General features: G+C 40.8%; 1 protein-coding gene across 4 annotated transcripts; it reads right to left on the bottom strand.

Moving 5' to 3' along the window:
- Positions 1–311: 311 nt before the first annotated feature.
- On the bottom strand, positions 312–11918 carry LOC133911801 (ubiquitin carboxyl-terminal hydrolase 26-like). 4 transcript variants are annotated; one of them, XM_062354213.1, is made up of 15 exons: positions 11705–11917; positions 11354–11624; positions 10653–11249; positions 9797–10052; positions 9007–9698; positions 7581–7689; positions 7200–7381; positions 6097–6372; positions 5786–5993; positions 4843–4914; positions 2641–2874; positions 1633–1896; positions 1273–1414; positions 1063–1187; positions 312–675 (listed from the first exon to the last, which is right to left on the bottom strand). In XM_062354213.1, the coding sequence occupies exons 2-14, from the start codon at positions 11443–11445 to the stop codon at positions 1072–1074; spliced, it is 3240 nt and encodes a 1079-aa protein (XP_062210197.1). In that variant the 5' UTR covers positions 11446–11624; positions 11705–11917; the 3' UTR covers positions 312–675; positions 1063–1071. The 4 variants fall into 4 exon arrangements, with proteins under 4 accessions (XP_062210197.1, XP_062210198.1, XP_062210199.1 ...); XM_062354214.1 differs by having other exon boundaries at positions 11354–11557; XM_062354215.1 differs by having other exon boundaries at positions 11354–11557; positions 11750–11917.
- Positions 11919–14899: the final 2981 nt, after the last annotated feature.

Genomic DNA, 14899 nt, shown 5'->3' with positions numbered 1-14899 from the left:
TGTCCAATTTTGATACCTTAACTTGATGAGTTCAGAAAACATATGGCGAATTTTGACAACCTTAGTAAATGAACTAAACAAACCCCATGTCACAAGTCCGAACCACTGCATTTTCTGAATTAAGAAAAATGTAGAAAATGCAGTTTTCACTATGATGAAGAGTTTCCTTTTTTCAACTTAGTACTAGTTGATACCTTAGACCTTGACCAGGGGTCTGAGTATGCATGCAGTACCGCGACGTTAGCCCTGATGTACAGGGTAAGCATAACAACATACAGAAGGGATCAAAAGCCATTGCAGACCCCACGATCTAACAAACATCAAAAGCCGTAGACTGCTCGGCATCAATTTAAAGGCTCTCCTGCCTTTCACCAAACCTCTAAATAGCCACCAGGTACAAGGCAAGTTACCCATAGCTCTCACAACAACAAAACGGAAAAGAAAAAAGAAACTACGCCGATGCAGGCAGCACAACCGGATATAGCTAACTACTTGGTAATTACATTAGGGAAGCATGAAAACTACATGAGGAACCTCTTCTGTTTTCCTCGGCTCAAGTGAGGATAATGAACAGCCTTAAGAGACAGCATGGAGAGAAGGGGTAGACAAAAATTTCCGCCCAGGCTGCCAGAACCACCATAATTCAGCACGACGCTCCGTGAAGCAACCAGATTTCTGCATCACAAGAGAGCGTGCATTAGTATTTCTTGGTAAGTACCAAATCACAAGATGTAAGCAGGGAGATAGGGTATTGAAATGGACTAAAAAGGTAATGTAGCAACTAGCAGCACGTATGAGTGGACAATGTTCCAGCTTTGTTGTTTTCGTGCACATAAAGACAGCAAGTGTTTACCTAAAAAAATATTTCATACATTGAGCATGGAATCGAACATCAGTAAAAAAAAAATAGGGGTCTTGAAATAGTAGCAAACTTAAAAACTGCACCAGTGAACACTTAAAAACTGTGGTACCAGCGCACATACATGCTGAAATGCCAAAAAAAAAAAGGATATGTAATAAACAAAGTATAAGAAAGTCGATATCACCTCCAAGCAAGCTTACCCTGGGAACTCATTCACTAAATGATATATCCTCACAAAGCTGAGCTGAGACACTTGATGTCAGTAGTGTCCCTCGAAAGCCTTCCTCAGCCTGCAGTATATCAGCCTTCTGTTCCGAAATCTCATCTGAAATATATAAAAAAGAAATTAAAATCGCCATAATTCTCCTTTTTGCCAGAATGGTTCTGGCGCATCATATTTTGTGCTTTACCTGCTATGTCACGGTTCTCATGGATCTCAGAGTCTCTGACCCATAGAACATCACCAGGAAAAATACTCTTGTCAGCAAGAGTAGCAAAGTCATCTTCAATCTCAACAGAGCCTTTGTGAAGCTTCTGGTTCTCCTTTACAATCTAAATATAACAAGAACACAGGTAAGCTATTTGAATAATTTGGACTGGTCCATATTATGCAAGTATAAAGATCACAAAACAAGAGACCACATTCCATAGCTAGATGAAAAGGCAAAAATATAAGTCAGTCCCTTTTAAAATATGGAGAAGGAAACAAATATAGTACAGATTAGTAACTGTGCGAGCAAAATTTTGTGGTTTCAGTACATATAGCATACCCCTAAAGATTCCCATATCATGAGTTTCAACTGATAAACAGATGTAGAACCAGAGACTTTCAAACTGATTGAATTCCCTAAGCTTGTTCTCCGAGAACGCTTTGAAGTCCGACGATCTGATGCAGGAACAGCTTTAGATGCTTCCTTAATAGACTTTGGTGCTTCTTTTCCACGGACAAAATAAACATGGATGTCTTCATTTTGGTAATTGAGCTTCTCCACCAATGCACAGCTCTCTCTTTCTCCAATACACTCTTCACAAACCTGGCACACACAATTCACAGGTAGAGCTGAAAAGGGGAGATAATTATGAAGAAACTTTTATACCCATCAGATCATAAAGTATTTCAATGCCTGAAAGCATTTGATTATCTAGAAGTCTGAATATTAAAGAAACTATTACAAGCAACTTCACTTTTTTGAAGCAGCAATGGGCTAGAGACCAGAATTTCATTGGACAAGCTTAATCCAACCTCAACAATACTCCCTCTGGTAGGATGGGGTTCAGCCTCACCTATTGGGAGGTGAGAACTCAAAAATTCGAGCTCCATAGATTGTCAAAGCTGAGAATTACTGGCTTGCTGTTAAAGTCTTAGAGAGGTATGTTATGGTGCCATTGTTAGCTTCACATGATACTACTGCAATTTTTGGTTAAAAAATGACCTCACAAAATTATTGCCATACCATATTTGTGTATTGTGAAAGAACCACAATGTTTCTCCGTAATATGTAAAATTCTAACAGCATGCCAGTGTAGCATGTTTCTATTCTATACAAATAAAGATCTAATTCATGTTGATTATATTTGCATGGTATACTGGCAATACTGATTACGTTCTTACTTTTACCTAGCAACATATGCAATATAATGCATCGCTTATATGACACAACTCCTTTTAGGTCTTCCCAGCATATTAGCATTTTTTTATACTATGGCAACCACTAAAACTAATATTCAGTTATACCTAGCTCTTACACAGTTTATTGACTCTCGAACAGTTAATATACCTCAGGATCAGTTTTCACATAGGGCTCTCTGGCCCCCAAACCATCATTTGCATCATCAAGAGACTGGCCTACATCTCCATCCATAATTGGCATTGCTTCAGATGACCCGTACAGTTTATCTTGAGAGCTCTTGCTAAAAGCAATTTCAGCAGATATACCTTTTCCACGTGTGGCACTCCACTCCTCAGAGAATAATTTCCAATCAGACTCTGGGATCATTGTTAACCCATCAGTCTGAAAACAAAGGAAGATGATTAACCCATGATGTTCTAATTAATTATTTTCATCTTGCACGACATCTTATACCAGCATACAAAATCCCAAAAGAAATAGGCTGTTGGACAATGCAAGAACATAAAGAAAGTGATAAAGAGGCTGTTGGACAATGAAAGAACAGAAGAAAAGAGGTAAAAACATAATGCAAGACAGCATGAGCCTCATATTTCCTGACTACATAATATGTCTATGCATGCATTGACGGTGTTTCAGAGGCGCCAAAACTTTATGAAATGAGAAACTGCTAGTTTACATACTGTGTACTGTGACTCGATGAGTGAGATGAGAAACTGCTAGTTTACATACTGTGTAATGTGACTCGATGAGCAACACCACTATGGGGAGCCTGAAAACAGAGGAAGATTCTTTTCCAACAGAGCCTGCACTACGAACAGACACGTGATGGCAACATTGGGGGGAGGGGGGCGACCCACCTAGGGTCCCCCCCCCCCCCGGGAGGCTGCTGCTCAGCCACCACTCCACCAGACCCCCCCCCCTCCCACATTGTGCCACTCTGCCCCGCAACAGCCTCTCACGGTCGCCGTCGCCCCCGCAGCTCCCATCATCAGGCCCCTCCTCCGGTCGCCACCACCTCACCACCCTCGGATCCGCACCTCCTCCCGTTGGATCTAATGGGGAGCGAGTGGTTGTGGGGTCGCGAGCATCCGACGCCATTAGCTCCGCGTCGTCCACCACAACCGCCCCATGGCCAACCCCTCCCTTGGTCACCCTATCCAAATCCATCGCCCCCGACGCCCCCACCAAATACATCGGGATGACAGGCTGGTCAAGGTCGGTCCTTTTAGGCCAACCACAACAGTGATGTGCTGGACGGAGAGCTGAGCCAGAAGGGGGCCTAGAAGTGTCTACTAGTGCACCACACTACACTTGGCTCTACACATTTACACAGCTTACCCCTGTCCAGTGTCTGGCAGAACATTGGGGGCTTCAATCGTTGACTCGCTATCCCCATCTCAGCCCAAGCTAACAGAGCCTGAAATTTCTGCCAAGTCCGATTCATCTTCTCAAACCTATTTTGACGTAGCCTATGCCAAGCGCATGGAAGGAAGCTAAACTACTACAACAGCTAAAAGGAGTTAAAACGGATAGAAGAGAATACGAAGGTCGTCCTTGTAGGCCTCATCTCCAGCGAGATGCCTGGTGTCGCTGCTTCATCGGTCTCCTTCCTTGAAGCGGCCAAGGGTAGGCACACCACCGACAGGTCTGAAAGCCTTGCATCTAAAGCTATATCCGGTTGTGCGCGTTATTCAAGCCCGACTCACATACATGAGGTCGTTGCGCTACCAACGCCCACCCAGGGTCCCCCTATTGCTGCGTGTGCCACCGATGCACCCACAACCACATCCGGCCACTATGCCGCCTGCAAGTGTTAACACATGCTGGCACGTCGCACCAGGCGGCGGGACTGGCGGCGGATCGCACTCCCGGCTCTACCGACGGACCTAGGCCCACAGAAGTAAACGGGACGTTGTCCGAGTAACCCCACCACGGAAGGCGAGCAGTTTGGAGGATTAGGCCGTACTGTTAGTTCATTGTTTGCATCGCTCGTAGGTCGTAATGTTAGTTCGTTGTTTGCGTCGTTGGTCATAGGTCTTGTTTTATACCGCGAGTAGTAGCTTTCGGTCTTGGCGTGCTGCCCCTTGGTGTTTCGGCCAAGTTAGCGTGATGGTCGTAATGTTGTACTCCCCTTCTTAATGAAATATGTGCATTGCACATTCTCGAAAAAAAAACAGAGGAAGTACAACCCCCCCCCCCCCCCAAGCCCAAAAAGAAAGGGTGTGATTGAAGAGGAAAATAATAAAAGATCATACAACAAGGTCATATATACCCGAGGTCACAAGTATCTTCAAGTTGCAGGCAAAAGAGAAGCGTAGTAAGAAAAATATGTAATGAGCACGAACTTACATTTGATGTTTTTTGAGTGGCGCTCCCACGCTTGCAAACAAGATCCAAAGGCCTTTGCAACAATCTTGAATGCTGAAAAATGAACAGTTCACAAATTCAAGAAGAAAGCACTTTATACACCTAATAACTAGAATAAAAGAAACAGCAATTCTGCTAATCACAATCAATAAAATATAAATATACTCCTATTGAATCGAGACAAAAAAAAAAGGACTTCACGAACTATATAAAATAGTATCCAGTATCCTCATAGTACTAGACATGGTTTAAAATTATAGATCAAATCACAGAACATGCTCCGAGTAAACAAACAAATTTCCACAACAATTTATTAAGCCCAACATAACCAAGATAAGCAATTTCATTCCATCTTGTGTGAAACAAGTAACCAAAATAACAGCTCGCTATAAATTTGTAAACAACTAAGTCGAAAGGAGCAACCAAATATCAGCCATTCCACAGATGATGTTGCATGCCACATTCGGTTGTGCTCTCTATGGACGATCATCTCATTCCCATTTCTAGACTTGATCAAAATGCTAACAAAAACAGCACTATATACATATGAATCCTGGGTCTGACTCGATGACTCAAAAGTGTTATACCACACTACTCAAATAAAATTACAAAGAAACTTGTTATGAGCAAAATTGCATTGCGCCAGCAATTAGGTTTTATCACAAACCTGTTCTCTAACAAGTCATCATTTTTTCACCAGTAGGTTACAAAAATAACTAATAATGATCTCACAGATGGGCTATAGAAGTTCTGACAAGGATCTCCTCTGAAATTCTATAGGGTTTGGGGTTCCCATTTATTCCTGACAGAAAGCTTCTCACTCACTGTACTTTCAAATTCAAATATTAGAGTTGCACTCTATTATTGCCTTCTAGGTTTAAGAACCATACATGCACATATCAGCATGCGACAAATATTAGCTTACCTTCTCACATATAAGTGAATTGACAATAGCTTCAAGACTTTGAGGTTCTGGTAACGAAGAAATATTTTTTCCGGTCGCTGTAATATAAGTTCTCCATTCCGACAACCATGAAGAAGGAACCAAATAATATTTTTGACCAGGATGAAGTGTAAAGTTTTTCCCAGATATTAACTTTTCATGGTTCTGTCGTTGCTTGAGTTTAACTGCTCTGAAAAAGTCATACACCGTGTAAAAGGAATGAATGTTGGACATGAATTTTTGAGTGAAGAATCCAAAAATCTGATTTTGATTTTCTAACTTTCGTACATTACCTAAGATTACCCTCAACGGAAGCAACATCAGACAATTCCTGGCTGCAGATTTCACATGGTTGACAATCTGATGGAAAAGTTACGACATCATCAGCCTTCCTCGCGCTGATGGTTTCGTAGAGAAATAACCAGAGGCTCTCCGGTACAGATACTCGCTTTGCCCCTGGAGCGTGCTCTGGAAGAAGATGCCCATGGCAACATCTTAAAGCACTTGTTGGTCCATTATCAGCATCGGAAGGGATATCAACATTTTTTTTGCGCAGCCATTGAGTTAACCTAGCAGTAAACAGCAAAAAGATCAGCATGAGACCATACCTGCAGGCTGGTGATGCAATGCAACAAGTGGGCCAGCAAAGCATAAAGAGAAAATGAAACTGCATCAGTATGCATGCAAACAAGAGAGAGAGAGAGATGATTCAGAATGAAATGTGCATAGCGCAAAGTTGAAGAAATGACAAAACTGCAAGTCAAATTTAAGACTATAAGGGCCTGTTTGGATGTCGTAGTTTCGAAAAACCATGGTACTAAGAAACTACAGTTTTAGAAACCAAAGCCACACAATACCACAGTCTAGAAAAAAGAGGTCCTGGGTAGAGTTTCTAAAACTCCAAAAAGACCACACTTTTAGCAATACTATGGTTTTTGAAACTGCAAGACCTGTTAGGTCCAAACACCTCCAAGTTTTCTAAAACCAAAGTATTTTGTAAAACCATAGTATTTTTCCAAAACTCCAAAAAAAACTTAGCATCCAAACAGGGCCTAACTGGCTAAGGTGAAAAACTCAATCAAGAAAAACATAACATAATGTGGCATGCCAGATAGTAATTGCAAAAAACCATAATTAACATTGAGCAATAACCTCTAAAAAGGTAAAGGATAAGCATAGGGACGGAGAGTACAGATCATGAACTCACATGCATAGACACACTAGTCTACAGTACAGCACCACAAAAAGAGAATGGAAAGGCTAAAACGCGTACAGTTCACACAAAGGGAGACAGTAGATGCGGAGAATAATCCTAAGCGAACCAAAAATATTAGCTTGCGCAGATAACAATAAAGAACTAAGATTGGAAATCAAGAGAAGGATGCGCTTCCCATACCATGTCCTTGAAATAAAGTAAGAAGGGCCATCTGGATTATTACCAGCAAGCACTGCTTCTGCAAGATTTTTTAATGATGCTTTACGGTCACGGTAGACATCAGCAGATACTGCACTTTTTGCACCATCCTTAAGACACTCCATGCAAAAATCATCACTGCTCAATGTTGGTCCCCCTCCATACTTGAATTTTTGCAATACCAACACAAAGAATAATATTTCATCAAGATATGCCAGAACTATTACAAATGAGTATAAATATTACATTTTACAACTACTATACTATAACATGCTCCAGAAAAAACAGAAAATCATAACAGTTAAGCAATGTGAGGCAGATGATTCTACGAAATGCAAACCAAGAAGTGGGGAAGTTTCTTACTTTAGAAAATAGCTTCATCCAAGCTACAGCTGATAGTCGCTTCATTGATGTGACTTTAGATGCTGTAACCTTTCCATGTTCACATTGAATTGGACCATTGTCAATAGAACTGCAGAAACAAAATACAGATGTAGTAAGTCTATATTTCAATTCCGTAAGGAATATCCGACTGCCACAATCAGTTGCTACTTAAACGCGATTAATATTGCAGTCTCCTCAACTTTCTTGTTAGGCACCCTAAGTCCTACAATGTGGCCCTGAACCCTTGCAGCACAGCAACGCAGGTGATGGACTGATGGGAGCTGCACCACAGAGGGAATTAGAAGGAAGAGACTATAGACTATGGTTTATTTCGTGCTTAAATGGAAACAACACTGCACCCTCTTTAAATTTAAAAAGAGAGTCCAACCCATAAAAAAAGGATATGGATATAAATCAATCTTAACTAAATGATCTTACCCCTAAATCATGTAATGCTAAAGAAAAAACTAATATTATCTCTATGCCAACTATTGGCGCTGCCACTGCATGCTACAGTAGCAGAGGTGCTGCAATGCCGTGTGCTGCAGTACATGCAGCTGGTTCACACCAATAACATGCAGAGATCACATATATTGCAATGCAAACTAAGAATGATCATGCCAAAAGGGATCAGAACCTATTAAATTATCATTTCATTCTGGACTTGATCATTGATTACAGTTGTTTACAATTACTGGTTGCTCTTAGTTCTATAGGCATATTAAGTTGTTAAGTGGCTTTGATAAAATGTGTTAAGAAACAATTATAGGCCCAAACTTACTAAACGCAATAAAAGCTCCTTCAAAAGATTCAAATCCGAACACAAAACAGAAAATTGTGGTAAAAAAAATGTATCTCACGTTAAGACAATCTTATCTAAATTAAAAGAGCCAGACATTTTTAAAAATAACAGGAACAGAATTGGGAACTGGCCACACTGATGTGAACTACAAAATTAGAAATTAGCCAGCCAATGTCCATATATCTAACGCAAACATGTAATATTCAATATACTATACCCAATCATAGGTTAAAATAAATCCAGACATAGCAGATGAGTGGTGCAGTCAAAGACTTCCATCAATTCACCATGATGGATGCCAAGTTCAGCCAAAACTTCAATGTAATGGATTCAGATCTGCTTGTTTGTGATACAAACCATGGCATTGTCTGGACTAAATACCCATCTTATATATCATTTAGCAAATAAGGTTGCCCTAATCATTAACTCACCAATACAAAGTGGTTTTAGCAACAACATGCTATATTTTTCTATAGTACTAAGACGAACACCATTTGCATATACTGCATGATTACGAGAATAGTAAAACTTTTAAAACAAAGCATTTCAATGTACAGGGAAGCAGAAGGAAGCAACAAAAAAGGAGCTTTCTAGTAAACTTACGAGGGAGGGGTAATGTTGTCTGCCCATTGGCGAAGCCAGTCTGTTGAAATCCAAAAATATGAATCATCCTCTGGATTAACAGGTGCTTCTGTCAGAACAGATTTTACTTCTTGACGTCTCTCTGTTATATATACCAGATGGCTGTCTTTCTTACTTTGGTATTCCTCACATGATTTTACATATGATGCATTTAATTCATTAATTTCATCCAGAAAATGGTGTGGAAGTGAATCATTATTGATTTCCAAAATATTATTGCTTTCAGTAGCATTTTCATCCTTACTGGTACATTTGTACATCAGCATATAAGCATCTGTAGAAGAAAACATCTCCCCGACGGTGGAAGTCGATGCAGCCTCCTGGTGGGCATTATTATTATTATTTGTAACAGAACCTGCTGTAGAAATACCCTGTGATTTTTTATCATCTTTATTTGATGACTTTCCTGGTTTTTCACCAAAAGGATGTAAACCAAGTTTGGATACAGTCTCATCATCAAACTCCCACCACTGCCCATTGCTTTCGTCCTTTATATGTGCCACATAGTGCCCACTATTAGCACCGGTACCCTTGTGAATCAAAATAGCAACCAGGTCATAAGTATAACTAGATGAAGGGTTTGACAGCCGTTTTCCCATATCTAGCTGTCCTGGGAAACTGAATGTTGAAGAAATCTTTTTCTTCATTGTTGTCTGGCAATGGAAAAAGTTAGACAAATTCTTGGACAAGGCAAAAGGACACAGGACAAAAGAAATGTGAAATGGACGAGCTTTGGATTAAGGTATATCACCTTTGGGAGGAATACGTAACGCTTCAGCTGAAAATTAACAACGGGGGGAAGTGAGCGAAGTTTTATGCAGCGAGTGGCGTCTACCCTTTTCTGACACGACTCACAAAAGTATTGGTTCTCCCCATCCAATGCTTCCTCACTAAAGTAGTCATTCAAACTTTCTTCCAAGTTATTTAAACCTTTAATATTCAGTTCCAGCTCATAAAAGTCTTCCATTTTTGAAGATGCTGCAGAATCCTTTCCACATGATGAGCACCTTAAGCATATGATGATTAAACATCAGTTCTTCACAAATTACACTGCTAACTTGTCCAAAGCATAAGTATGGAAATAACAAGACAAAGCATACTGAAGTACTAGACCAATATAAAAACATATGTAATTTCATTCATGTGACAACTCATCAGTACAAAATGAATGATATAAGTTTCGATTTGATGTGGACAGGCTATGTGAATGTTAATACACATAGAAAGCAAAGATTTTGCCAATGGAAACTTGGTCTCTTCCAAACTAAGTATATGATTTATCAATCCAATCACAAAGCCCTAGAAACATGCCTCAGTATATAGCTTATCTAAGCACCAGATTGAGCAAATAGGACTCCAGTTCAGAATTCATTTGTTATTAAACAAGATAACCATACAGTGTGCCTAGATTCGTAAAGTAATCATCTTAGGCAAAATCTCTGTAGTGGTAGAACAATGCAGAATGATTAAAAAATGGAGTGTATTAGAGCCAATGATAGCACGACAGACATCACGTCAAAATCTTGCTTAGTTCCCTCATTTCCAAAATCCAAACCTGAAACTGCACAAAAAAAAGTAAATACTTACTTCAAATTCATTCTCCGTACCTTGTCACGTGTGACACACTGCCACGAAACAGATGTTGCACGATTGTTCTAGCTCCAGAGACTTTCGAGTGGCTTAACGATTGCTCGAGCAGAGACAAAAACAAGGTGAGAAATTCATGGCTATCCTGCTGGACACCATTGTCTAGTTCCAACGCCTTAATAAAAGGTGCCGAATCAATGAAAGCCATTTTGCTAGAGTGCAGCTGGGCAAACAACCGAGCCAGCTGATCCAGAACAGGATGCTTCTTCAAGATGTCCGGCTCCAGAGAGAAAATGCCCGAACGGAAGGAGATGTTCATATAGAGGCACTGAAGTATGCTGTTCGCATAACATGTCGCACCCAAGTTAGTCAATCCAGCAGGCGTTTCGGCGGAATCACGAAGATCCTTGGATGGATTAGGACCAAGACCACGAACAATCTCTTGTGTCTTCTGCCAAAGGCCGGATTTACGAACCCCGTTGGCGGTCGGAATCAACCCGCAGAAACAATTCGGGGAGTCCTTGGAGTTCCCATGGCAACCATGGCAAAGCGGTTTCCACACCATGTAAAGCTGGCGGATATCGCTCTTTGAGATATCACCAGTGGAATGTATCTTCCTGTGAAATTGGTAGCCAAAAATAATCAGAAAAATAGCAACACAAATAATGTGACCAACCTATGAAACGGCCAACTTCTGATACAGAAATAAGACAGTGCGTACTTGAAAACAGCGGCGGAGGGGCTCTCGGATTCATCAGCCCGTGGCCTCTTGTTCTTATTGCGAGTGTTCGGCCTGCTCATTGTAATTACCATCAACTAGCCGCCGACTTCTCTTGGGGCATTGGGGTTCAGTTGAACCCCCAAAAGTTTTGGAAAAACAAACAGCGCCCACGCCTCGATTCTATTCACCTTGCGTGCTGAAGAACTTAATCGATCGACGGGTGATGGATTAGATTAGAGTAGACAAACAAGATACCGCGCAGCAAGCAAATCTGCCAGACTTAATGATATGATTGCTCGCATTCACAGCAAAAAAAAAAAATCCCCCAACAAAACGAACCCTAGAAAGTACCAGCGGCGGACCGACCAACAGAGCGAGGTTGCGCGGCCGCCCTACCTAACGCCTTCCTCCCCTCTCCTCCGAGAGCTCCACCCCCGCAGGCCGCCACGCACAGCAGGCCGTCGTTGGTGGCGTTGCTGCCTGCCGCCAGAGTCGATTAGAGGAGTTTTTTTTTTCCCCTTTTCGAGGGCACGATTAGAGCATTTGCTGCCGTTCAGGAAGAACGAAGAGAAGACCGAAGGCTTGTTGGGCCGGCCCAGCGTGAGTTATGTAGAGGAGAAAGGGCCAGCCAATATATTTATATACTCCTTCTGTTCATAAATATATATCATTTTAAAAAACCATTAAACTTTGATTAGTAATAATTTTAAAATATTTAGTCTGAAAACTTTAAAAATTATATATAGATTTTTTAAAAAATACTTTCATAATATTATAAATTTAATAAATTAATGAAAATATTTTAATAGAAAATAGTTGTTAAAGATATGTATTGGAGACATTCCGTATCTAAATCAATATATTTTTATAATTAGAGAGTATATGAAAAAATTATGATAATTTTTTTTTGAAAAGAATCTATTTTAGGTCCCTCGATTGGTTCAACTTCCCTTTGTACTTTAAAAGGGGACAAATAACCCATGTACTTGCAAATTGCAATACCAATTCACATGAGTTCTAAAACAGATACAAGGTGATTTCTTGGCCGAGGTGGAGTCGAAACGGCACGCTTGAGTTGACTAGAAAGGAGAAGAAAAGAGTCACCTCAACCAATCAAGTTGAAATGCACTTTAATTTACATACGATGAGTTATTAATAATATTAAATTTGAAATAATTTTAGTTAGCATGAGTTTATTTGTGTAATCTTGTTTATAGCTAACCAAAATTTGAATTGCAACAGATTGTTTTAGAGTCTATGAAACTATGTATCACCGGAACATCAGGTGTGTTGGTGTTTGACCATACCGGATAGTCCAGTGTTACGGTGAAGTAAGAATTGGAGTATTCTCAGTGCTGAAGTAGAAATAGAAGCAAACACTAGATGGTCCGATGATAGACTTAGAGAGGGTCAGAGTATTTTCTGCGGATAGGAGATTTTTAGCGTCAAGTTTGATTTTGTACGTCGGATAGTCCAGTATTGAGTTTATGAACACCGAAGAGTGTGTCAGACCTTTTGTTGTAGAGAGGTTGTAGAAGGGTGGTTCAGTAGATTGGCACATGCGGGATTATTCGGTGATAGACATGAGGTCACCGGATCTTTTCTTGTAGAGAGAAAAAAATTCTAGAATAGATAGTGCTATACTCACCGAATGATCCGGTGTTCAGGAGCAGAATACACCGGAACATCTGGTGTTCACGTTTTCTGCAGGATGTGCTCTGAGTTGAAGTTTTTGATTTTGTGTTAACCTGAAGATATTTTGGAGTGTGGAGAAATGTGCTAGCTTGTTTTATGGTGTGCAAATGATGTATGCAACTTGATGGTTGACGGCGGGTGATCGAAGCTAAGCGGGTGTTTGGTGCCGAACGATCAGAGAGAGCTGGCCAGAGTCAAGGGTGATCCTAGTTGCACACATGAAGATCAAGCAAAAGCATGAAATGAAAGATGGAGACGGCGTGTTAAAAAAATCAAGTGAAGGGGATGCCGATACAAGTGATAAGGTAGCCCGAGAGACCGGGAACGGAAGAGACTTGTCTGCGGTCAAGATCGTAAGATGGATGACACGCGTCATCATCAAAGCGCTTGCTTTAAGAGGAAGCAAGTAGCGGCTAGTCACGCTTTGAAAAGCGTGCTAGGGTTTAGCGGTTTGGCCTCAAAACTGTTGGAGGACTGGAGGAGTATGTGGTATTATTGTAAAGCTTGCGTCGAGGTGAAACCAAGTTGTGAAGGCGCCGAGACCGTCCGATAAATAGAGAGAGAAAAATAGACTAAATACCATCGGTGGTAGTTAGGAGTGTATTACAAGAGAGAGGTATTTGAGAACAAACTAGAAAACTTGAGATCAAGTTTCTTAGATCTATAAATAGAGGGGTAGAGCTATGGAAAAACATAAACTAGCCATTTGAGCTCCTTTGCTATCCATATGAGAGTATTGTACTAGGATTTTAGAGCATAAGAGGATAAGTGCTTAGCCTATGTAATATGTGAGAGTTTTTAGAGAAAAATCATTATAATCCGTTTAAAATAGGGCTAACCTCTTTGAGTAATGAAGTTTATTTTATTACATATGCTTGAATTTCACTCATTCTAGTTTCTCTCTTGGTTCTTTTCTTCTATGCAAATTTTTCTTTTCGGTGTTGATTTTCGTTTTTTCTTTTGAGCTGAAATTTTAATACCATGGGAGGTTATTCTTCTCGATGCTAAAAACATAAAATTCATATATACATGTATATGTGATAGGATCTTGATTTTTCTTGTCTTTAGAATATCATCTTAGAGATCTTCTTCACCCGGTATTCATCTCTTGATCTTTGAGTGATATTTTCTCAAGACTCAACCTTTATGTGTGGATGAGTCATAGATTAGTTTACTGTGTAACCTAATATTCGATTTCAATCATGAGACCTACTTTTTATGATTTATCTTTAAATTTAGTTTTTGATCTTTACCCTCACTGTTACTTTATCTCTACCCTCCATTATTTCTTCTCCCCAATGCAGCTCAGCGAGCTGCTGCCTTCCGCCGTCGCCGCCCAATCCATACCACCCGACGCCGAGCTCCCCTTTCGAATCGATCCCGGATGCATGCTGATGCGTGAACTTGATGGTGTTGTGATTTTGTTACTGCCGTTTGAGGGCAGTCTTGCCCTCGATCCTGGACTCCTGAGCATGGCAACAGCAGGAAGGGTTTAGTCCATGATACTCATGGCCACCATGCACACACGGACAACAGCTTGCACGAATTTGCTGAGCACGAATGGTAGAGTTTCTTCTCGAAGCGCTGGGAACGCGGTAGTGGAGCCGGGCAATGCGTCAGGCATAAAGTAGACAGACGCTGATCTGTGGCACTCTGTGGTAGATGGGGTCGGCGTAGGAATTCGGAGGCGAGAGAGTACGAGACGCCTTCGGCAGATGGAGCTACTCATCTTCTTCTTCGCGAATCTCCAAGTCGTTCCAAGCCAAGTGGCGAAGCACAGTGCAATACTTAGGATGCCATGGAGATGCAAAACCACCATCACGTGTAACAAGGGTTTTAAGTGAACTGGTA

The sequence above is a fragment of the Phragmites australis genome, chromosome 3, assembly GCF_958298935.1.
Source record: "Phragmites australis chromosome 3, lpPhrAust1.1, whole genome shotgun sequence".
NCBI classification, from domain to species: domain Eukaryota; kingdom Viridiplantae; phylum Streptophyta; class Magnoliopsida; order Poales; family Poaceae; genus Phragmites; species Phragmites australis.
This window is presented reverse-complemented; position numbering and strand designations above follow the sequence as displayed.